The 24,716-nt window shown below is 51.3% G+C and overlaps 1 protein-coding gene across 3 annotated transcripts in view; it reads left to right on the forward strand.

Annotated features, from left to right (window-relative positions):
• Nucleotides 1-24,716, forward strand: part of PRKCE (protein kinase C epsilon) — a 487,671-nt gene that overhangs the window by 452,026 nt on the left and 10,929 nt on the right. Inside the window, exons 13-15 of one of the 3 annotated variants that reach the window (XM_072768229.1) lie at nt 4,315-4,503; nt 8,635-8,781; nt 9,788-9,985. In XM_072768229.1, coding sequence (XP_072624330.1) covers nt 4,315-4,503; nt 8,635-8,781; nt 9,788-9,970 — 519 coding nt within the window. In that variant the 3' untranslated portion in view covers nt 9,971-9,985. Of the gene's footprint in view, nt 1-4,314; nt 4,504-8,634; nt 8,782-9,787; nt 9,986-14,026; nt 14,057-24,716 lie in introns of those variants that run through there. The other 2 variants (XM_072768231.1, XM_072768230.1) reach the window with 2 other exon arrangements.

Consider the following 24,716-nt stretch of genomic DNA (forward strand, 5'->3'; position numbering starts at 1 on the left):
AGGTTCAGTATTCCTGGGTTCTGAGTCCTTTGGGGCCGGGGCTGTGTTTCTGAGTACTCCCAGGATCCAGCACACAGATCAGGCTCTTAGTAAAGAATGAAATCATGAATCGTTCATGAATTTGTTGAATGAAATCATGAATTTGAACTCGTAACACTCCAATGTGAGCCAAGACGAAGGGGCAAGAATATTCTTCATCTTCATTCAGGAAAGGAAAATCATATAGCTAGAACATAGGAGTTCTTAATGCTCATAGTAATGAATAAAATTAGGACGGAAGACCAAGGAAAGTGCCTTTTATCCTATGGGATCTATAGATCCAATAAGAGTTTCCCAGTGGAGGGTGTCTGGGTCTCTCAGCCCTGTCCCGGGAAGAAGAGAGGCAACAGCAGTATGGCTCAGAAGGCAGAGAGTGAGGGAAGGACAGTTGAGAGATTTCTCACAGACCACACAAGACATGGGGGACCTGAGGAGAGGCATGAGGATAGTAAGTAATAGTTGAATTCCCTTTGGAACCTTTACCTTCAAAGAGATCTGCAAGCAGAGATTTCAATCAGTCTTCCTTAGCAGGAACACTGGGAATTTAATCTGAGAGGAGAAACCAGTAAATGTGAGGGTCCTCAATTGAGACCTGCTTTTTACCATCTTCCTCATTCTTTCCTTCTCAACAGAATGCTTGGGTCCAAGTCCTCTGTAAGCTGATGCCAGAGTCAGAGGGTTAACAGGCCAGCAGAGTAGTTAAGGACCCAGCCCAAAGCAAACAGTCACTTTATGATGCACAAAACATCCACACAGCTTTCGTGAAAGGCAGTCCATTGACTCGAGTCACAATGAACTGTGCCGATCTCTCTGTTAATGATGAGGCACAGACGCTCTTCCTTCCCATTCCACCCTTGTGGCCACAGTGCAGCAACCACCATTGCAAGTGAAATGGCGAACAATCCTGGTCTTTCTGGAGGCAAATTACAGCTGATGAGAATATTGCTACTTTTATCAAAGGCTACTGGGGAGATTCAATGAAATTAGGCCTTCAAAGCGTTTAGCACGGTGCCTGGCCCATGGTGAGCTCCGGGTGATTACCATCCCTGTTGCCGGCTCGTGGGGTGGGGTGGGAAAAGCGCAGTCCTACAAGTTGAGATTCCAAGCTGGACTTGACCTCTGATGCTCCCATGTGACCTTAATCAAGTCACAAAATGTTTTAGATGCTCAGCTTCCTCATCTTTCAAATGATGGGAAGAGTAATGCCTGCCCTACCTGCCTCCTCAAGCTGTTTTGAGAATCTAATGAGATTAGAGCATGAAAATGCTTGAGAAACTGTAAGCCTCTATTCAGGTAGGAGGGGCCGTGAGGCCCTCTGCTGACCCTGAAACCACAGACACCTAATGAGGCACTAGCCCTTCCCCAAGGCTTCTCTTCCCACCATGTGCCCTTGGTGAGCCCCCACCGCACCCACTCACCTTTCCATACACCCAGCGCCTGTCCCCCAGGAAATGGCAGCCAGCCCTGGGTATGACTGGTGCCATCAGGCCCATTGCCTGCCCTTCTACCTCAGTTCTGAGCCACTCAAGGGGGTAACCACTGCACCCGTGCCCTCCCATAGCGTGTGAAGCCTTGTCCTTCTCACTGCCCCATTGCTGATAAGCCGGTTAAGAAGCAGAAAATTAGGGCCAAGCCCCAAAAGAATTTTATGAAAGATGCCACCCAAAATGGGAAGGTTCTGGAGTGGGCCTGGGGGAAGGTGGGAAGGGCTGTTCTGTGGTTTCTGCAGAGCCATCCATCTGAGCACACATAGGCCACCTGGAGGTGACCTCCCCACCACCCTGTAGAGGCTCAGAACCCAGATCTGCTAACCTCCTGGAGGCTGGAGGGTGGCCACCCCAGCATTCCTAGTCCTCTGAACCCAGGAAAGAAGGGAACACACCCAGTGAGACACGTAGTGGGCACATGTGGCAGCCAGTGTCCCAAGTACTGGAATTGGCCTGGTCACAGCACAGGGCCCAGAAGCATACTAGAGCCCCTACGCTTGGCAGCTTATAGATGCCCAGGGGAAACATCTGACCATGAAAAAAAAAAATCACTAAAATCATGGTAGTATATGGAAAGTGGCTGCAGTTCTTAGGTACAGGAAAGGGTCTTAGGATGTCAGAAGAGAAAAGCTGGGGAAGTTCGGGAAAGCTTTCTGGAAGAGGTGGGTGATAACCATGCCCTTGAAACCAGCAGGGCCATGGTGAGCCAGGTGGGGTGCTAGATCTTTCATGATTAAAGGAGCCGCTGATTTTGGCTTTGACTTTGGCACAGAGCAGCATTACTGGCTTCTCGGGACAGTGGAGAGCCTATAGCTCTGACCTACAGATACCGTGTGTTCACCACTGGGCTAAGAGACCAAAAAGTCTCAGCAGATTGCCAGACCCAAGTAATTCCAAGTTGGCTGTGTTTTCTTACATTTCTTTTCATTCTAAATTCAAAGGATTCCTAAAACATGCGTGTTTTTACTGTTTTCAAAATGATGTCCACCTAAGTCTTTTTACTTAATCCCAAGCAATCTCTGGTCTGTAGTCTCTAGAAGGGTGTTTTGAGGAGACCATGGAAGATCCCAGTACTCACGTTCAGCCTCCTTCTCCCTTGCCCTCCAGAAATCTGAGAACTGAGCTGGAGCCTTGTTCTGGACAGGTTACCTGAGAGGTTACCTGCCTGAGGTATCCCTCAAGCTGAAGTGACTGTACGTGGCCTTTGCCTTTTGAGGGAAAGTCCTGGATGGACACCCCTTTTAGGACATGCACTTCAGCCATGCTTGTCCTCTCTCACCTTCACTTTTTGAAATTCTTCGTAGAATTACAGAGCCGAGAGCAACCTGGAGAAGTCGTCTCCTCTGTGTGTTTATGGGCAGCACCCTGCCTAATCCAGCTCTGATAAAAGGAGAAAATAATTATGGGATGCGGACCTCACTTCACAAACCCTTCCTTAGCAGTGGGGCCAGCTCAGCATTTATTTCTACTCCAAGCCAAACACATATCATTGACCTGCTGCATCCTGTATATATACGCAGAGACCAAGTATTTGGTCGGTTTTCATACCAACTTCCAGTTATAGAGTTTTATATCTTGCAATGTGTTTTTAAAATCTTACACCTTAATTAATCTTAGGAGGTTCAGCTGAGAATCTGACCTTCATTTAATGACAAAATCAAGTGAATGGTTCACGATCACCCAGAGAATTTAGCACCCAACTCGGAATGGTAGAGAAACACCCTGGCCTGTTCTTCTGTGTCTTGCACAGTAACACACGGCCAGTGCTCCAGGAAAAAAATAGGGTTGGGGCGATTATTACTTGCTTTTCACAAGGTTCTGCAGCTTCTTTAGGTAGCATTCCTCCCAGACGTGGAAATCATGATTCAGTTTGTAAAAACTGCAGTCCCCATACATCATTATGCAGGAAGCTGATGGCAGAGTATTCCAAAGTCATGTGTTGTGCGTAACACATTTAGCATAAATGAGTTTGACTATGCCTTTGGCCAGAGGAAAAGAAGCAAGGGAGACTGAGAGTGTAGGTAAGAGTAGGGACCATTGACAAAGGCAAAGCCCACCGGATGATCGAGGAGACAATTTGACGGGGGCTATTGCAGTAGGGGGAATGTTCTGACCGTGGGGGCGGGGGGATGGCGGGGATACCTCAGATCAAACGAGAAGGCCTGGGCCTATGAGGCAGCGAAACAAGGGATTCGTCAATAAGTTTTATGGGAATGGTGAGGAACATCAGAGATGGGTCTTTTTCCAGAATATCCAAAAGCCTAGGCATCCTTTGTGGCCAAAATACAAAAGGATGGGGAGATCTGTTAACTGTAGTTCCTTTTCCAAAAGCAGGGGGCTCAGGCGAATCCAACGTTGGGACAATTTCAAGGAGGTGCCCGGGAAGCTCATCTTCTGGCTCGGCGCTCAGCTACTTAGAGCGCGCCTGTGTCTCTCTTAATCCACATCTTGCTACCCTGACCCTAATTGTAGTGTCCAAAATACACAGGCATTTTCTATGGTCCCAAGTTCAAGTCAGGACCTTTGCTCAAAGAGACGGCGAGTGATTCCCACAGGGGGCAGACAGTCGGGGTTGCCTTCGGAGCGGTGATCGTTAGGCCCCGGCATAATGCCTTCCAAGCTCACTTTTCCCCAAATTGGCTGATTTCCCATCTCCGCCCTATGAGCCAGGGCTCCGCTGTGCAGGGACCAAGCTGCAAAGGGAGGCGCGGCCCCCATGGTCCCCGCGGCCCAGGGCGGCTGCGGGCGGGCGTCCCCACGCGCCCTGACCTTGCTGCCTCCCGACCAGATCCTGCAGGAGTTGGAGTACGGCCCCTCGGTGGACTGGTGGGCCCTGGGGGTGCTGATGTACGAGATGATGGCCGGGCAGCCGCCCTTCGAGGCCGACAATGAGGACGACCTGTTCGAGTCCATCCTCCACGATGACGTGCTCTACCCCGTGTGGCTCAGCAAGGAGGCCGTCAGCATCCTGAAAGCTGTGAGTCCCGCTGCTCCCCTGGCCTCCTCCGTCTTCCCCCTCTCCCCGCCACCCCTTCCCTCTCCCTTCCTCCCCACTGCTTCTCTCTGACCCACCTCTGCTGCTGCGGCTGAATGGGAGGCATGCAGGCAGCCAATTCAGGGAGTTGAGGCACAAATTGCCTTCTGTGGGACCGGGACACGTCTGTGTCTCCTGAGAGGGAGCCCTGCACAAGTCTGTGTGCTCCCACATTTCAGAGGGAGCAGAACCAACCCAGGCTGCACTGGGCCTTAGACCCTGCCTCCTCCCCTGCCACCTGCGCCCGTCTCCCTCTGGAGCCTGATGGGCAAGAGGGAGGTGGGCACTGTGCACCTGTGTCCATGACAGCATCTCTGTGGCCGAAGAGCTGATCAGAAAAGAAGTGTCCCCTCAAGACATGTGCAGCTGTGCCAGATTCAGATACGACAGAGACTGTCCCCAGCCCCACAAAGAATCCCTCACATGTGAGATGCTTTGTGCTTGCTCAGCACGACTGTTTGTGCAACGTATAGCCACTTGTACCGGGGCCAGTAAGTGCAGCTCCCTGTCTACCTGGGAAAGCTGTGGAAGGTGAGGTGCAGGGAAGGTAAGCAGAGCAGTTGAGCTGGGTTGAGGCAGGACTGAAGTGACAGGTGAGAACCTTGACTTCGGTCCTGGCTTCTGTCGCCCATCAGAATGCTGCAAAGTTTAGCACTTGGCCCGTCACATTCACCGGGTGTCCATAGCCAAGTAGCCTCTCAACTGTGATTTACTTGTCCTTTCGATCAATTACTGATATTTACCTAATTACACATATTTTACCAAGAAATTGTATATCATAAACAGAAAATAAGTATCAATTGCCATAGCTAAGTAACACAGATCATCATAGGAAAAGGGCAAAAAGACGTCAAATCATTCTGCCGGTGTCTGGGAGCACATATACCGCATTCTGGAAAGTGCCACACCAGAGCATGCTGTTCTCTCCTGCAGCTCTTGCTTTCTTCCCCTTCCTTCTTCCCCTCACTTCACCAATATCCCTTTGCCTCCCTCCCCCCCTCCCTCACCGTTAATAATTCAATGACCTGCTGTTTATTGAGGGTTTCCAGTGTGCGAGGCATCACACCTCACACGAAGTAAGTATTGGTGAGTATAGCAGCCATCATCCAGCAGGCAAAGGTGGGCAATAAAGAAAAAAATACATCCACGCATCCTAAAGGAAGCAAATAAAAAATGTATATTCGCTCATCTACTGAGTGCCAGTGAGCATCTAGTATGTAGTAGGCATTATGTGGGGGGCCGGCGAAGGAGAAGCCTGCAGGCAACACCCAAAGCAGCCAGAGCACCAGCCCAGCAGAGCTACTCACTTGCCCGGGACCCTGAACACCAGCCCAACAAGCCAATGAGCCCCCCTGCCCGCACTGCGGCAAGGCCCTTTCATTTTTGGATGACCCAGAGCAGTGTTTCCCAACAAAGTGTGATTTTTGCCCTCCCACCCCCTAGCCCCGCACCCCCGTTCCCACCCCAGGAGATATTTGGCAACATCTGGAGATGTTTTCACCATCACAGCTTGGAGGGGGGCTGCTGCTGGCATCTGGTGGGTGGAGCCCAGGGACATTGCTAAACATCCTACGATGCACAGGACAATTCCCACAACAGAGATGTATCCAGTGCAAATTGTCATTAGCACAGAGGTTCAGGAACTTTGACTTTCAAAGATTCAGAAGCTAGAGGTTCCACCTGTGTCAGATGGTTGGCGAGGGCAAAGTCTCTGAGAGAAGGCATCGTCCCTGCAAGAAGAGCTTCGGACTCAGGAGCAGCTTCCTGAGATGTTAAAACCTGTATGTTTATCAGTAGCCCTGATACTTCCTCCCCAGAAGTGGAAGGGCAGGAAGAGCTAAGGAAGTAAGGAAGAGTCTTTACTCCCTTGGCCTTGGAACACTTGACTTCCTCACATTGTCCCTTGATTCTCAGGCCAGGCCAGGTTTTCCATGACTCTGGCCACTGAGCTATGTGTCTAAGGGCAGCTACTCACATGACAGTGGTGCAGAACTCTAGAGGAGACCATTTGCATCATAGAGTCATGTAGTGCACAACCTGTGCAACAGTAAGTGCCAGCCCTGGTGCCTTCCTTCCTAAACACTGTGCTCCGAGGCCCAGCATTCAGCCCCCCATTTAATCATTTAGATGTACTGAGTGCACAATAGAAGCTAGGTGCTGAACCAGGTGCTGGGAAGATAGGAATGATTCTCATATCCTGGCGCTCACCAAGGGAAAGATGTCTAGACAAATTATAATTTAAATAAACAAGAAACCTGAGGTCCCAGGTACCTACAGAGGAGGAAATCTGGGGAGGCTTCACAGAGGAGGCAGCATTTTGACAGGTTCTTAGAGGATACATGGGGACTGGACAGCGGCATTCAACCAGGGGAAGAAAGGATACAGGAGGCCAGCCGAGGTAGCCTGGGTTCAGACTGAGAAGTTTCTGCGTGCCAAAGTCTGTGGACTTTATCCTGTGGGTGGTGGGAATCAGGAGCGTTAAAGCAGGGGTAGCCTCTGCCGACTTTTAGATTAGGAAGGTGAGGTGTGTGGGATCCCTGGGTGGCTCAGCGGTTTAGCGCTGCCTTCAGCCCAGGGCATGATCCTGGAGACCTGGAATCGAGTCCCACGTAGGCTCCCTGCATGGAGCCTGCTTCTCCCTCTGCCTGTGTGTGTGTGTGTGTGTGTGTGTGTGTGTGTGTGTGTGTGTGTCATGAATAAATAAATAAAATCTTTAAGAAAAAAAAAAAAGGAAGGTGAAGTGTGCCTTGGTACCATTCCTACTTTGAATCTGCCCCCACTCCATCACTTATTTGCGGCCCTCCCTATCGCGCATCCATGTGCTTTGGCTTCAGAGCACCAGGCAAGGGTCAGTAGGAGACCCTCCCCACCCAAGAAAATCTCCTTTGCTAATGAAGCCTGAAATTGTATCAGTACAGATTTCTTCCTTTGGATTATGGTTCGTCCTCTTAAGTTCCTTTGTTTAAATACAGACTCTCAGCCTTCACCCTGTGAAATGTAACTCTGTCTCTAGCACACAGGTGTCTCACACACACACACACACACACACACACCCCTCTGCCCTTACTTTGGGTGGCAGCAGAAATAGTTCCACCTCCCAACCCTGAGTGTTTTCAAGGCTACATGGTACACATCTACTCAACTTATTTGCCATCAGAACTGACTCACTTAATAGGAATAAGCTCACCTGGGTGGTGTGGGGGAAGTATCAGGGCCACGGATAAAAATACAGATTTTAACATCTCAGGAAGCTGCCCCCAAGCCAGAGGCTCTTCTCACGAGACGGCAGCCAACAAATATAAAACACATCAATGTGGTTTTTACAGACAAGTATTGAGAAGCCATAAGCCTTTCCTTTTCTTGTTTTTTTTTTTTTATCAGTTGATCTACCTGGGTATTGTATGCTAGAGATTACAAATTAAATTTTTTAAAAAGTGAGAGGGCCAGGGGCCAGGAAAAGGAGAAGTGCAGGAAGTGTCTTTGATAATTTACCTTAGCATGACTATCTGCTCCGCTTTCCTTTTTTCTTTCTTTTCTTTCCTTCCCCCCCCCGCCCCACCCCCCCCACCCCCACCCCCCCACCCCCCCCCCCCGGTTCTCTTTCCTTACCTCGGCAAAGACCACCATTGACCTCTTGGTGTAAGTGAATTTATCAGACCTCAGTCGGCCTGATGAGAAGACTGGAGAATCTGAGGGGACTCGGGGAGTTAGTAACAGCCTGAGTTCCTACTCCAGCATGCTACCTTGTTGACTGACCTTGGCCAAGCCCATTAACCTCTCTGTGCCTCAACTACCTCACTTCTAAAATAGGGACAATTGATAGACCTCAGAGGCTCACATTTGGATGAAATGAGTTAGTATGTATGCTAGGTTTAGGATGGCGGCTGGCACATGGTAAGTTCTCTACAAGAGTAAAAGAGTTCCCTGGGGGTGGGGAGCAGAGCCCCCAGGAGCGCAGGAAACAGGCTTAGGAGCTGGTACCAAAGAGGTTGCCCTGGCTGACTTCCATCTTTCCCTCGCAGCCTGTCCCTTCCAGGCCTTTGTCACTAATTCCATGTGTCATCCTCCCCACAGTTCATGACCAAGAACCCCCACAAGCGCCTGGGCTGTGTGGCAGCACAGAACGGCGAGGACGCCATCAAGCAGCACCCATTCTTCAAGGAGATCGACTGGGTGCTCCTGGAGCAGAAGAAGATCAAGCCGCCCTTCAAACCTCGAATTGTAAGTAGGGCCCGGAGCTCATTCCACACCATGGGTCGGGCCTGGGCGCGTAGAAAGAGGGGTTCGGGGCACCTTTCACAGCCCCAACGGCAAGGGCAGGAGGAGCCGAGACGCTCCCTCAAAGAGTCTTCCTAGGCCCTAGGAGTTTAGTGTTAAAAATACATAACCTGTAGCCGTAACCAAGATCGTGATTTACATGGGACACAGAAGAAGACTTTTTAATTTTAATAGAGACCGGTCGATTGCTTATGATCAAAAGTTACAAATGCTACATAACGTGTTTGGTAGGCATAGAAGGGAGGTTTCCTTAGAAACAAACTGAGTCCATTTAAAGAGTACAAAGTAAGAGCAACAGTCCGGGTGATGATGCGGCCCTAGCGTAGAGCGCGAGGGTACGACCCGGTGCCTGACGCCTGGGAGGGCCCCGCTGTGCCAGGCCCGGGCCGAGCCTGTGAGAGGCTGTGTCCCGAGAGCCCCCGCACCCTCATCCGCGGTGCTGTCCCTGCAGACCCCTCTCCGGCCCCAGCGCCCATCTCGGTCCAGGTCCTCAGGCCTGGTGCGGTGATGCCCGTCCGGGGGCTGCAGGAACGCATGTTGGGGCTCACGGTTGGCGAGAGGAATCAGAGAGCAGAGGCCGTGTCCTGGCGGTGACCTGGGGGGCAGAGGGGCAGCCGTGCTGTCCTTAGAGTGTGCGTGCCCGTGGAGGGGGAGTATCTTAAGTCTGTTAGCTTGTAGCCCGACGAGGCAATCATTCAGACCCAAAATTGGGGCAGCCAGCTGGCTAGTACACTGGGAGCACAGGGGGGGATGGGATATAGGGAAACTAGGGGGCAGGAGCCCCAGAATGGTGGAACTGGGGTCCCCCGTGGGGGGGACTCAAAGTCATCCAGTCAACCTCAGCCACTCCACATTCTGTCAGGTGGCCCCCTCCTCCCTCACGTCTAAGGACAGGAAGGACCCTCCTGGGCTCTGTGAATCATCTGAGAGGAATTCCATTGTATTCCAGGAGGTTTTCTGGGGAGCGATTACTGATAGTGCTGGGATTCTCAGAAATGCCCCAAGTAGGAGGCAACTCTCAGCTGAAGGCGTGACCTGCTCCTGGGCCAGACTAGAAGGTGGAAGGCTCACTGTTCCTGGACACTCGATTGGGTCCCTGTTCCTCATTTGCTTCCTCCTCTGGTGTTTATGATTTCCGCCGGCTGGCACACAGCTTGGCACAGGCCAGATTTAGGTTCACCTTCTTTCTTTGTTAACATCACCTCTGCCCCTACCCATCTGTCTTCCCCTCGGCCCTGGGGCCTGCTGTGACTCTGGGCAGGGCTCCCTGTGCCATCCTGCTTGCAGGATCCCCCCGCCCTGCACCCCCCTCCCCCCCCCCCCCCCCCACTGAAGGGTCTCTGAGAGTGGTCTTCAAGGACAAGATTAAGTGTGTCCTGGAAAAAGAGAGGGGAAGTAGAAGACCAGAGGCCAGGTGGAGAAGGAGGAGAAAGCTAAAGACTCAGATCTGAGGGTACAATGCTATTGTGGGTTTAGTCTAAGGTAATCAACCTGAAGCAAAGTGGGAAGAAGGGCTTAAGTAGAGAATGGGGCCCCAGGACAAGAGCAGGGCCTGATCGGCCTGTGCAGGTCTGCAAAATGACTTACACAACACACAGCTAGGCTCCTGGAGGGCTGGGGCAGGCTGGACAGGCTGGGGCGGGGGGGGGGGGGGCAGCCCCCCCACAGGGTGTGGGGCCAGAACACAGGGAAGCCCCGGGGACCGTCAGCAGGGCGTGGGGTGTGGCAGAGGCAGGCAAGGGAGTCTCTGCTGAGAAGCAGAGAATTAGGGAAGAGCTTTATGATAAAAGGCCCAAAGAAGTTTTAAAGTATGGGTTCATGGAGAAGAGTCTCTCTTTGGGATGAACCGATGGCAGAACATTGCTCAAATCCAGCAGAGGAGAGAGCTCTGAGATTTCAGGGGCCTCATGAAACTCCTGTCTCCAGAAGCCCTTCCCAAAGGCCTAGCAGTACCAGGGATTGTCACCCTCACATGGGGTGTCACCCTCTCTCTGAACGCAGAGCCAAGTGAAAGGGCAAACAAGAGTGACCCTTTGAGCTATATCTGGCTTCCCCAGAATGAGGGAAGGGCGTGAGGAACAAGTGTGAGGTTTCTGTGGGCCTGCGGGTTGGAGAAGGAACCAAACACAAAGGAAGGGGGAGAGAGGGGAGAGTGACTCAGGAGGCCAACCCATGACCCAGTCTGCTGGTGGGCAGGCCTCACCCAGCCCGGACAGGCAGGGATGGCGGGCCAGCTGTGCAGGCAGGCGCTCCTGTGGGCCGGGGTGGGAGAGGGTCTCAGCAGTAGAAGTACATCCTTGCATGAGGAGTCAATCTCACCTGGGGGCCAGGGGGGACTCCTTCTCCTCCTGGAGTCACTCCTCCTTCTCCTCCTGTGCTTCCCTCCCTTGGGCCTCTCACGAGCCCCCAACCTGGGACCAGAGGGCAGGACTCTTCCTGCTGCCTTTTCTCAGGGGCTCAGGACAGGCTTCCTGGGGTGTGACCTGGGAGGATGGCAAAAGGTAAGGGCAGGGGCCGTCCAGGCTCTCCCAAGGATGTCGAGCTGAGTCAGCGTTCCCAAAGACTGATTTCATCCCTGCTTTGCACATGTTCTGTGCATGTTCCTACTCGACCCCACAGACCTCCAGAGTAATCCTGGATGCTACTGGGAGTTGGGGGGAGGGCATTTATCCAGCTGGTTTAAATTCCGTTTGGAAGAGAGAGTTAGAACATCTGAAGGAAGGATAAGGAAGGAGACTGACATTGCGCGAAGAGATGTTTTCTGGTCACATTTCAGGCTAAATACTGGTTGACCCTTACAGAGTTCTCAGCTACAGGTCTTTAATGTTCAAGTTATTTAGGTATCTGGTCAAGTATTTAGGTATCTGGTCACATGTATTTCCTAGAGATGTCCCTCTGGAGAAGTATCAAAATGGAAAAGAAAAGAACAGTCTACATCTCATTAGCAGGTTGGAAAGGTGTCCCGAGTCAGGCCCTAGGCTGAACGCTTTTTTCTGAAGAATGTTGGTGGTACCACCCTGAGTCCTCTGTGGGCTCGTATACAACAGAAATGAATTTTAAGTTGAATTAAAGCCCACCACAGTGACAAGCATACTGAAAGCCTCTCAGGACCCATGTGGAACTCACACGAGGTTTGTAGAAGCCACTACCCGCCTCTTATTAACTCAGGATCAACCCTGAGTACCCGCCTGGCTCAGATCACAGCTGAGGAGAGGGCTCCGCTCCATAAGCAGGGCGAGGTACCCACCGGCAAAATAGGTGGGCTCCCACAAGAGGTCACTGGAGAGACACGGGGGGCTGAAGTAGGTCCCGCAGAAGTTGTCCCCCGTGTACAGGGCAGGGATTCCATCACAAGACAGGCTGTCCTCGGGCTGAAGGTGTCCCGAAGCTTTAGGGCACATGAGATGCCTTTTGAGGAGAGCTAAAAGGAAAGATTTTGACGGAGGGAGGAAGGAAAGTGGGTCTGGAGCCTGACTGTGGGAAGAAGTGGGCAGGATAGTGCCTTCTAAGTCGCCAGGGACGGCGTGCAGTTCTTGCATCTTAGGGACAGACTCCTTGAGAAAGGAGAGGACAAGTATGTGAGCAACATCAGCAGCCTTGCAATTTGGTGGTGGAGGGCAGAGAAACCAGAGGCACAGACACCCCCATAATCTCATGCCCCAAGCCCCCAGGCATTCAGTCAAAGACCTGGGCCCCCGAGGGAGCTCTGGCGCTCCTTTGTCTTGGGCTAGCTCCACTTGCTCCCCACCCATGCCCGTTGACATCACCACCAAAATGCCACCGTCCCCCTCAGGAAACAGCTGGATAGTGACCACCCCATTGAATTTACTTGACACACTGAATCTAAGGACCTGGGGGCGTGTCCTGCTTGTCTGATTCAGGAGGGAATTGGTTTTGTCTGGCGGGAGGTACTGGGCGTGAGGCTGGGTGAAGTCACGTCATCCAGGCCAGAGCTTAAGAAGAGCCAAGACAGAGTGGCACATTTTCTGGAGCTCCGACTCTTGCCACCGCCACCACTAGGATGAAGCTTCTGCACAGTAGAGCCTGCGGTGGGAGAGCAAACCTGCCCACTGCCTGGGGCCGGTCCAGCTAAAGGCAGGGGTGCCTCGATCACCCTCGATCACCCCTACAGGGGCTGAGGATAAGGCAAGTTCCCGGGCCTGGTTTCCATCCTCTCTGTAGGAAGCCTTGCCCCTCCAAAGAGCTCCCCCACCAGACTGTCCAGATTTGCAGTTGGCCTCTGGCCTCTAGTCCAGTTCCCTCGCATACCTCGGATGGCTCCTGTCCCCTCCGGGCCTTTGCCTTCTTGAGATGTTTGCTAAGCTGAGATTTCTGCTCCCTGGCGCCTGAGCCTCCCTGTCTAACCCTGCCCTGGCTCACCAGCTGTCAGTAGTCCGGGGTGCCTGCCTGCAGATTTACGCCCGTTTGCACTAACCCCCACCCCGGGACATGATCAGTGGCCTCTGCTTCTGCGTGGAGATTCCCTGTCATTCATCCTGCCAGCGTTCTTGTATTCTCTCCCTCCCTCGTTTTCCCTTTTATACTCCTTTTGTCCACCATGTAGCCACCCACGGATCCAACTGACTCTGCCCAAGCCGTCAACACCAGACCAAAGGCTTGGTATCATGATGGGTTCACATCCGTCTCTGGAGGTGGCCTGCCTCAGAGCAAGGGCACATGGCAGCAGGTTGGGGGGGGGGGGGCGGGGAATGGAAAAGCCAGTGAGGCTGGAGGTGAGGCCTCTGATGCTAGGAACAATCTCCAAGCATAGAATCCATCCGCCTGTTCCACTGGGTTTGTCGATCCAAGGTGGTGGCATCGTCATGTAGTCAATAAATGTAGCACGATCCGCTTTTGCATTCCTGGTGCGCTCACCTTTGGGCACCAGAGAGGGCCGGAGTGATGTGTTCCGTGAGGTTGGGCAGCATCGTCTGACCACGCGGGTCTTGGAGGTGTTGTCCCACTCTGGGCCTCTCTCCTGTGTGATGCTCCTTTCCTGCCAAAAAACATGAGGCTCGGAGATTATGGCTCCCAGGGCTCTAGCGCTGGAAGTGGGGGAGGCCAGTGGAGGAGGGAGAGCCCTGCCTCCCCAGGAACCTAGCTAGCTCTCCTCAGTGAAAGCCAAGGGCAATGAGGGAAATGCTGGCCAAGTAAACTTCTCTTTGTGTACGTGTTCTCTTTTTTCAAGTTTGCGTCAGTGTGAGTGTCCCTCTTTAAGGTAAGGCCTCCAGAATGGGGAGTCTCTCCAGGTAGGTGAGCCCTCAGGCCCGGTGACATGGAGGCCCTTTCAACCTCATGATCCGTTTCCATCCAGCCATCCACACTGCATGGCGGGACCCTCAAGGGAGGCCTTCCCTGCATGCTCCTGCATGACCGGGCTGTGCTGAGAGAAAACCGGGAAGTGGGCAGGAGACCCTCACAACCTCACCAACCTAGGAGCCTGAGGAGGAGCCCTGCCGGACGGGCCGCCCCTTCCCCCAAAGCGAGGCCCCTGCCCCAGGCACCACCTGATGGTGTGCGCCGTGAAGACGGAGCCCCAGGTGACCGTTGCAGGCTGACCTCCTCCTCCACCTGGCAGAGCAGGAACGGGGCCTGGCCGGTTCCTATAGACGTCAGTCAGGGCATCCCCCTGCACTGTGTCCATGGCAGAGTGAGAGAGCTTAGCCTCCCAGAGGCTGCACGGTCCCACCAAGAGCCGGGACACCGGTCTGGGCCTGGAGGGCATGGGAAGTGTCCAGGAGCCTGCTTCTGGCAGTTGGCTTAGGTAGTGACATGGTACAGTGGACGGGCACCGGCTCTGACCACAGAGAGGCTTGGGTTGGAATACACCTGCTGTTGCAGGATAGCCACGTGGGCCTGGGGAGTCACTTTACCCCCAGACCTCTGGCCTCCTTGAGCCCCACGTCCTTAGCTATAAAATGGGGATGAAAAATACTCATAGAATTATGAACAGGATGAGCCAAACATGTAGATCTCTAGGAGTGTTAGCTCCCCTCTCCATTCTCCACCCGCACCCAGCCTGACGAAGCCTCTGCTTCCCCCCTCATCCCAGCAACCAAGAGCTAAGGCTTGCAGGAGGCCAGGCTGTGGGATCAGATGTGGCCAGGCTGCAGGAGAGTCAGGGCCTCGGGCCGCTGATCCGGGGAGCGGGGATAGTGATATCGCCTATGCTGAATGGCTGGGAGGAGGGCAAAGCAAATGGTGCGGAGTGGTCAGCACAGCCCTTGGGCACAGCAGGTGCTGCCACAGTGCTGACGCTGATAGTGCTGGAGACCCCGGGGCTCTAAGGCCAAGGGGCCGGACAGGGCACAGCTCCTGGAGAGGCCAGGGGTTCGCATGGGGATTACACCATGTGGTCAGGGAAGCTGCCATCGCAGGGAAGAAGAGCAGGTGAGGCCTGGCAGAGAGCGCCTTCCAGCCTCTGCCCAGAGACTTCTGGTGTTTAATTCTGGCCCTGCCCCTGTTCTGAGATGAGGAGGTGGGCACCGGGAGCCCGGAGATACAGCAAGGCAGAGATGGACCCAGCCATTCTAATGGCCTTTGGGGAACCCCAAGGGTCTGGCCCCCTTGAACTGTATGAGTTTACTTCTTCTGCCTTCTTTCTTTCTCAGCGGGGCTGTTGCTGAGCACAACCCTGCAGCCCAGCCCTAAAGTGGTGGCAGCCTGATGACGCCATGGCCCTGTGAACACAGCAGGTTCCCAAGTATTTCTAAGCTACACAGCCTCAGTGGGGCATCTTTGACTCTGCAGAAGAGATTTCTCCATCTGAGAACCGTGTTTGCAGGAGCATTCCTGTGGCCCGACCTGCACGTCAGTTTGGTGCCCCCACCTATCACCTCAGGGGAGGAATTTGAGCCCTGGGCTGGGCTGGGTTGGGCATTTCTATAAGCTCCGAAGTTTTCATCTATGATTTCACAGCTGTTAGGTTGGGATTTGCCGTCATGGGTTCATCAAACTGGTGTATATTGAACTTCATGTCCTCCCCACTCCATCAGCACTTGAGCTAACGCACAACCTACCAGGGAGCGTGGGACCTGCAGGCTATGTCTGTTTGAAGGGGGGAAGGTCCTCCAGAGGAGCTGGATCTCTTGGCAGAGAAAGCCAGAAAGGTTTAGGGAGAGACAACCTTTAGGGAAGAGGTGCTGGGGGAAAGGAGGGAAAGGCAGGGTTCAGGGCGCCTGGGTGGCTCAGTCGGTTAAGCCTCTGCCTCCAACTCAGGTCATGATCCAGGGGACCTGGGATTTGAGCCCCACATTGGGCTCCCTGCTCAGCAGAGAGTCGGCTTCTCCCTTTCTCTCTCCCTCTGCCTCTCCCCCTGTTTCTACTAGCTCTCTTTCTCTCTCAAATAAATAAATAAAATCTTTAAAAAAAAAAAAAAAAAGACGGGGTTCAAATCAGCAATTTTCAGAATTTTCAGCAGGAATTTGGAGAGCACATACTTTCTGCCCTCTGAGAAGCTGCAGAGGAGGCTGGCTCATATAGGAAGTAAAGAACCCCCCAGGGCAGCCCCGGTGGCTCAGCCTTTTAGCGCCGCCTTCAGTCCAGAGCGGGATCCTAGAGACCCGGGATCGAATCCCACGTCAGGCTCCCGGTGCATGGAGCCTGCTTCTCCCTCTGCCTGTGTCTCTGCCTCTCTCTCTGCATCTCTCTGTGTCTCTCATGGATAAATAAATAAAATCATTAAAAAAAAAAAAGAACCCTCTATCACCCTAAGGTTACCATCCTGAGGAGTTCGGGCAGCAGGAAGTCCTTGAGGAATACCAGTGTAGTGTCAAATCCAGGACTTGACTTGGGGACGGAGTCTCTCAGGCTTGCCTCCTGGGGTTAGAGGAGAGGAAGGAGAGATGGAATGCAGAAGAGAGCTCCTGTAGACAAGCCAGCAGGCAGGGCCTCTGTGGACCATGGGAGCCACTGCCCACCCGTGATCTCATAGACGGCCCTGCCTGGGTGGGACCACATTGCTGCATGAGCAGCACCCTCCTGCCCCTCTCTTGCAGAAGAGGGTAACCGAGGGTCTGGCAGCCTGGAGCGGAGGGCCAGCAGTCAGAGGCTGGATACCGGGCATCCGAGGTTCCAGAGGCTAGAACCTCATCCAAGGTATGAGGAGTTCACTCAGCGGAGTGAACCTCATGCCTTCCCCATGGAGGGCCTCAGGCCTCCAGGCCTCCGGCCAGCATTTGGTCTTTGAAGGGTACAGGCATCAAGGGAAGCTTGCACGGAAAGCCAACCGTGTTCCCCACGCACACCAGCCTCCACGTCCAGGACTTTGAATCCCCAGGGGCACAGCTGGCTGTCACGGAAAAAAGAAGCTCTTGGAAACCCAGCTTTGCCACGGGGGGATCGGTGCCCTGTTTACACCCCCACTGTTTGTGCCGGGGCAGCAGATGGTAACAGAATTGGATTTGGCCTAACCTTTGACATTCAAACATTATTCCAGAATTCTGGGATTTGACAAACACACATTAGGTATGTGACCCATCATTACAGTTCAACGTCAGTCTTTTCAGAGTGAGGAGGCCTGGCTCATGTGCCTTCAGCACTCTGACCCTCCACGTGATTCTGGCTGCTTTTCTCTGGGACCTACTCCACCCCCAAAGGGCATTTCTTAGAGCGCAGAGCTTGAATGTCAGTGGAGTATTTCAGGTGTGCGAGCCCCAGCTAGGTGTGGAAGAAGGTCGAGAATGGCTGGGGCGGTGAGATACGATACTTGCCTTAAGTAGGGAGATGGGAAGATAAGCCTGTGGTGGGACTTATCATCTGTGATGACTTGGGAAATAAAGCAGACCTTGACTTGGGGCTTGGGCCAGACTCCCTCCTCCCGGCATCTCTACCAGTGTTTGGAAACCACAGGACTGGTGGTCCTCCTGGGGAGGCAGGGCAGATTCAGGCTCCAGGTACTCAGGCACCTGGGATGTGAGTGTTCCACTAAATGATTCAGAATACAGTCGCTCCAAAACATGAGATTCCAGAATTGAGCCCTCACCTGGTACCACAGGCAGTGAGGACAGGGCTGGGTGCTGGTCTCTGTATCTGTGAGATGCGGAGCAAGTCCCTGAATTTCTCTGCTCCCTTCCTGTAAAATGTGGGACTTATGTAATGCCTACAGTGTCTTCTAGCTCCATGAGGGCAGGGATTGGAGCTTCTTTGAAGTCAACTTTATTGTAATAAAATTCACATAGAATAAAATCCACCCATTTAATGCGTGTGTTGTGATGCATTTTCACAAATGGGTGCACCCGTGTTACCAGCAGCGCGGTGAATATATAGGACATCTCTACCCCAAATGGTTCCCAGGTGCCCTTTGCCCCGGGCAGTCCCTGATCTGCTTTCTGTCACTGGAGAGTAGGTTTGGCTTTTCTAGAGTTTAATATATATATATGGAGCCTTGTAGTATGTGCTCTTTTGTGTCTGGCTTCTTTCACTCAGCGTCATGTGTTTGAGACTTGGGAATTATATTTTTAACTTTTTAACCATGGAAAATTTCAAACACTTACAGAAGTAGAGAGAATCCCCGTGTATTCGTCACCCAACACCAACAATTAGCCGGCTCTGGTTAATTTGTTAGGGGAGGGATTTTATCTGTTTCGTGCACAGCTGTGCCCTCAGCATAACTCCTGGCAGTCAGCAGGCATTCAGTGTATGTGCGTGGGGTGAGCGAATGAATGAATTCTGTGGATCGACAGTTTTTTTTCCAGAGAATATTTCTGTCTCAGCTCCATCTCCAAATTCTCTCCTCACCTTTTATGGCCCAAGAGCTATTCCAGTGTCTGCCTGGGAACTTGGGGGGTGATAAGATCCTGCATTAGGAAACCTGAAATTGTTGAACGGTAAGAGAGGTAGGTGACCTCATCTTGACTTGAGAGGCATATATTAGAGTGTTTACAATCCCCGTTTCAAAGCCAGCAGGCAGAGCAATAATAAATCCCAGCCAAGAGAACTGATTTCTATCTAGAACATTTTCATAAATAAGGTGGGGGTGGGATTGGTGAGTGGAGGAACAGAGCTTGTGCCAAGACCATATTGGAAAGCTTCTCTGGGCACCAAAAGGTATCCCTAGAAGAGCTGAACCCAACAGCTGTCAACAGTGACACTGCTTCGAGAAGTAGATGCTACGTGAGAAAGGACCCCATAGTGAGAAGTGGACGGGGCCAGCTTTGCCACCGTGAGCTTGCCCACTTTCAGCCAGAGACCCGGGCTCCTGATCGGGCACAGGTCCTGCTGCTGCACGTCCTGCGTGGGGCCGGCTCGGTGCAGAGCCCAGCTGGGGCGCTCAGGCCTCGGGCGAGCCACAGCACGCAGGACACTGTCTCCTCCTCGGCTGTTTATTCCTGGATATCCATTCTGGGTTCTCCACGTGTTATCAGTTCCCCACACCCCTACTGGGTACCCTGTTACCCTACTTTGGGGTCTCTCCAGCAGTGGGTTGTAAAAATCAATTTAACACATCAGGTGAAGAAAACTATTTTAATGCAGGATAGGATAGGATAGGATAGGATAGGATAAGATAGGGTAGGGTGAGGTGGGGTTGGGTCGCGTCAGTAGAATAGAACAGAATAAACAGAACACCAGACTAGAGCCCAGAATGCAATGCAGGTAAGGTCTAGTTTGCTGAATCTTTCCCGGAACTGCTGGGAAAAATCCCCCTGGGATGAGGGGATGGTCCACTAGGTTATATACAAAATGTATTTCTTACTGCTTGTTATAATAGAACATTTTGAAGGGCTATGCCCTTCATCACCCTAATGTCTAAGAAATGAACCCAAAAAAGTATAGTGGGGATGGCGATCTCCTGGACTGTGAGGGACACAGGGAAGAATGCAGGTGTTTGTAACATAGCAACAAGACTACAGGTGGAAGCCACTGAACTGGGTACCTGTGCTGGGCTCCGGGCTGGAGTCCTCAGCAGGAAGGTACGTTTCAGGGACATTGGCCTTGGGGCCAGAACATCTGAATTCAGTCCTGGCTGCACCTTGGGCAAGCTGTTTCATGATCCCTCTCGTGGGGGCTGTGGCAGCACAGCCTGCCCCCTAGGGTGGGGGTGAGCTTGAGTGAATCAGGTGGGTGAAGCATTGAGTGCAGTCCCCAGCACCTGGAAGAGCCTCCATGCATGAGCTTTATGACGTTTCCACATGCAGAAAGAGGTGTGCCGAGCCCAGTGCCAAAGCTAGGAACACAAGAGAGAGATGCCCAGCATGTCACTACTTCGCCCTAGTTCTAAGGAGTCCCAGGGAAGAGGCACGGGGCAGCCCAGATGTATGAGGGGGACCAGCCTAGGTTGAGGATGGTTCCCCAGGAAGGGGTGTTTCCTTCCCCACATAGCAGCACCAGACTCCTTAGCAGAATGGAGGCCTTGTGGCCTCAGGGATGGTTTCAGAAGTCCTTTATAGCATTTGAGAGGGAAATGGACCCTCTTTTACTCTTATTTCCCATCCAAGGGGGTGGCGGACTCACCTTCTGAGCAAAGCTGTTGCTCCTTGCCATCCTCTGGGGACTCAGCAAGGTCCACGGAATTAACCTGAAGCTGGCGAGTCCCCAGTTCTGAGCCAGGCACTGCTAGTGGTAGAGGGTGCTCCCTGCCTCACTGGGGAGCCAAGATTCACAGGGCACTTAGAGGCACCTCCAGGCCATTTATAAACTCCACACTGAATGTCATCAAGTACCTGTGTGCCCCGCACAGGTGGTGAGGACTTGTCCCTCACCACATGGCCCAGAATGACTCTTGGCTGAAATGTATGCATTGCACATTGATTATCAAATTTTAGAGGCAGGTAGTCACAAAGTGTACTTCTCTGTGAACCTTGGCCGGCCTGGGACGGTGGTGGGCTGGGAGGGTTTGAGCAGGTATAATAAGCGCCACCCTTTGGAGCTGCACAGAAACACCTCCTGCCCTAAAAAGAATGAAAAAGTGCTGTCTGTAGAAAGCTTTGATACAAATGACTTCACCTAGTCTTAAAAGAACCCTCTGGAAAGAGGCTCAGATCCAAAGTCTGAGTCCAAGGGACTTTTCCCAATCATTTTCATAGGGTCGCTTCAGCCTTTCTGCCGAACACTTACCACCCCAGAGGGAACATCCCGTGTTGGGAACTCCCATGGTCTAAGGGACTTAAACAAAAGGGGACATTTCAGGTCCTGAGAATGCTTGTCAGGGTGTCTTCCCCTAGGTGGATTCCTCAGAGTTCTCAGACCTTAGAGAGACTCAGGCTTTGCACAAGGGGAAACTTTCAAATCTGTGGTCTTAGCAATCAGATCACGACTTCTTCAAGAATCCGTCAACTCTTCCCAGAAAAATGTTTCCATAAGCCCAACACCCTATATTGTGTTCTATAAGGTTCACAGGAGCCTTGAATTCCAGTCCCTAGCACAGGGCTTGGCCAGCTGGCCCCCAGGCTAAATCCAGCCCACTGCCTCTTTTGGTGCAGTCCTCAGACTAAGAGTGGTTTTTACATTTCTCTTAATATGGTTGAAGAAGAATGTTTCATGACACATGAACATTACATGAAATTCAATGTCAGCGTTCCTACCTAAAGCTTTACTGGGAACACAGCCACACTGGTGCAGTTGTGTCTTGTCTGCAGCTGCTTGAGCCACAGCGTCATAGTGGAGTGCTTGTAACAGAGACCCTGTGGTTCACGAAACCCACATATCTACTATATGGCCCTTTGGAAAATATTTGCCACTCCTGCTTTAGGAGTAAGACCCCCAGGTTAAGAGGCTTGCTTGAAGTGTTTTACTTAAAATAATTGAGCTGTAGAATTAAGAGGTACAACAACTTGAAAATCACCTTGACAAGTTCCCCACTTGACCGTGTTAGCAGGAAATGCCAGGGAATTGTGTCTTGGGTTCTCCCTTTAAAGTTCCATGGGTTTCTAGTTGGCACTGCCTTACAAATGAACCCAACTTTCGGGTAGTCTCTGTGAAGTTTTGTTTAAAAAGCACCATAACAAGTGTACAGAGTTTGGTAACAACTTCTTTATATTGGGGATACCCACCCTCCCCTGTAATAGAAATCCTGGAGAGGCAGTTCTGCAGACCCCTTATTGACTGCTCATTCATAGACAAATTGTAGCTGGCTGAACTCCTGGGATCACTGCAGTGTTTGCTGGGTATGAGGGAGGAGGTTGGTGTCAGTTAGCAAGAGTTTCCAAAGTCTGGGGACTTTGGTGGCTCAGGGATTGAGCATCTGCCTTTGGCTCAGGTCATGATCCCGGGGTCCTGGGATCGAGTCCCACATCAGGCTCCCTGCATGGAGCCTGCTTCTCTCTCTGCCTGTGTCTGCCTCTCTCTGTGTCTCTCATGAATAAATAAATAAAATCTTAAAAAAAAAAAAAAAGCGTTCCCAAAGTAACTCTTCAAATGGAATTTGTGAAAATGCATAATTTTTATAGTCTAGCAAACAATAATGAGCAGACAAGGAGAGAGTGGAAATTGTTGGATTTCATCAAACAGCTGCTTTGTTAGAACTCAGCTGTGGAGGTTCATTCAGAAGGCCTGGTAGTCTGAGGGACTTGGTCCTTTGTAAAAATATGTGTATACAGACTGCCTCAGAAGTAAAGCAACTTTCCCTCGGAAGTGGTTTAGACAAAAGGCAGTCGACCAGATTATAGGGGAGGGGGCACTTGAGACTACCACCTGAGGCTTGGGTGGCTCCTCAGCAACTCATGCCAGCAACACCACGTTCCCATGATGCTCTCTCCTTTGAACCAGTGAATGGCCAAAAACCGAGTGGCTCCCCATCTTTAAATGCCATGAACTGAATCATTTGTGCTTAAAAAGCAATGGGTCTTGATTTTCTTTACCCCTAAAAGGTGGAAGCAACTCAACTAGAGTAGAAGTCACAGGCTGGAGATTGTGTGACCCTTTCAGCCAGGCTACCTTTTTTTTTTTTTTTTTTTTTTAACTGAATTAGTTGAAACATTGAGAAATTAGGAGATCTAAATGAAAATGTATCTGGAGCATTTCCTGGACATTCAGAAGGCCTAGAAACCCTGGGTCTTGTTCTTGAAGATGGCATCACGGGTGAGGCATGAGGTCCCCCTGTGCCTCAGTCTCTAGCAGCTCTCCATGCTCCCCAGGCTCCCTCGGCACGCACACACACCCTGCTCATTACGGAGAAGCTATGACATCACTGCCAGCACCACTAAACATAAAATTTGTATCCTTTTTTTTTTTTTAATCTTTATTCTAGAAAGTTTGAAGATGGCCCACCAGGGTATAAAGTACATACTCTAAAATATAATATCTGTGAAAATGAGGAAAGAAAAATGGGCAGGAAGGCAAAAACAAAAACAAAAAATCAGGAATGTTCTTTGGGGAAGCGGTGGAGCTCACACATTTGGCTCTTAGCTTTTGAGAGCAGACTTAGTTCTAGAGTCTGAGAGCAAGGGACACAACACACCCAAGGTGCCCTGGTGAAACAGGGACTATTCTGTGAACTGAGATCAAATAGAACTCTCTCTCAAGGAGCATCCCAAAGACAATGCTGTTTGTTCTAACCACACAGTTGTGATAAATCTTGATGAGGAAGCAACGCTCTTCATTTACTCTCACCATTTACATGTGTTATTTCATGAACTCCTTATAACAAATATAGGGGGAGGACTACTAACATCCCCATTTCACAGGTAGTGAAACTAAAGCACAGAGAGACGGCAGGATTTGCCCATGGTTGCAGAGCCAGACAGAATCAGGCATGGAACCCAGGCCGGCTGGCCGCAGAGAACATGCGCTAACCCACTGAACTACACTGCCTTTCAGAGCTGACACCAGGGGAAACCAGTGTGGCTCCCACTGAGCCTTTGGGTATCCCCATTCATAAAGGCTAATACCAAATAAGGAAAGGAGGGCATGAAATTGAGAAGGAATGCCAGTATGTAGCATGAGCTGCAGAGGAAGCCAAATCCAGAACAACTCAATGATAGGCCCCTAAGTAGGCTTTTAAACCACAAAAAGGCTCTCTGAAACTAAGGAAAAGAAGGAAGAAAGGGATTCACTGCTCCTTTACACAAAGGGACTCAACCAAGCTGCATGTCAGAATCACTTACAAAGCTTTAAAAAAAAAAAAAAAAAAAAAAAGACAGAGGTCTGGGCCTCACCCTTGGAGAGTCCAGTTCATGAGGTGTGGGGCAAGATCCAGGGGTCTTGGGGGTTTTTTTTTTTATTGTTTTTAAGTTTTTGTTTTTTTTTTAATTATTCAGGGCTCATCATGACAAGTGCATTCCTCAATCCCCACCCCCTCTTTCCCCTGTCCCCCCACCCACCTCCCTTCTGGCCACCATCAGTTTATACTCTGGAGTTAAGAGTCTGTTTCTTGGTCTCGGTCTCTCTCTCTCTCTCTCTCTGTCTCTATTTCCCTTTGGTTTCTTAAATTCCACATATGAGTAAAATCATATGGTATTTGTCTTTTTCTGACTTATTTCACATAATATTCTCTAGCTCCATCCATGTTGTTGCAAATGGCAAGAGTGCGTTCTTTTTTATGGTTGAGTAATAGTCCATCACATATATACACCATACCTTCCTTATCTATTCATCAGTCGATGGATATTGGGCTGCTTCTATATCTTGGCTATTGTAAATAATGCTGCCGTAAACATCAGGGTGCATGTACCGCTTTGAATTAGTGTTTTTGTGTATCTTTGGGTAAATACCAGTAGTGTGATTCCTGGATCATAGAATGGTTCTGTTTTTAACTTCTTGAGGAACCTCCATGCTGTCTTCCACAGTGGCTGCACCAGTTTGCATTCCCACCCACAGTGCACGAGGCTTCCTTTTTCAGGGGCACTTTGTTTGTTTTTGGTGCACAGACAGGATGAAAAAGCACTGTGTTAACCAGTGACAAAAAGCAAGGCTGTTATTTTGTCTCTAACTTTTCCCCGACG

This window comes from Canis lupus, chromosome 11, assembly GCF_048164855.1.
Source record: "Canis lupus baileyi chromosome 11, mCanLup2.hap1, whole genome shotgun sequence".
Classification (NCBI taxonomy): domain Eukaryota; kingdom Metazoa; phylum Chordata; class Mammalia; order Carnivora; family Canidae; genus Canis; species Canis lupus.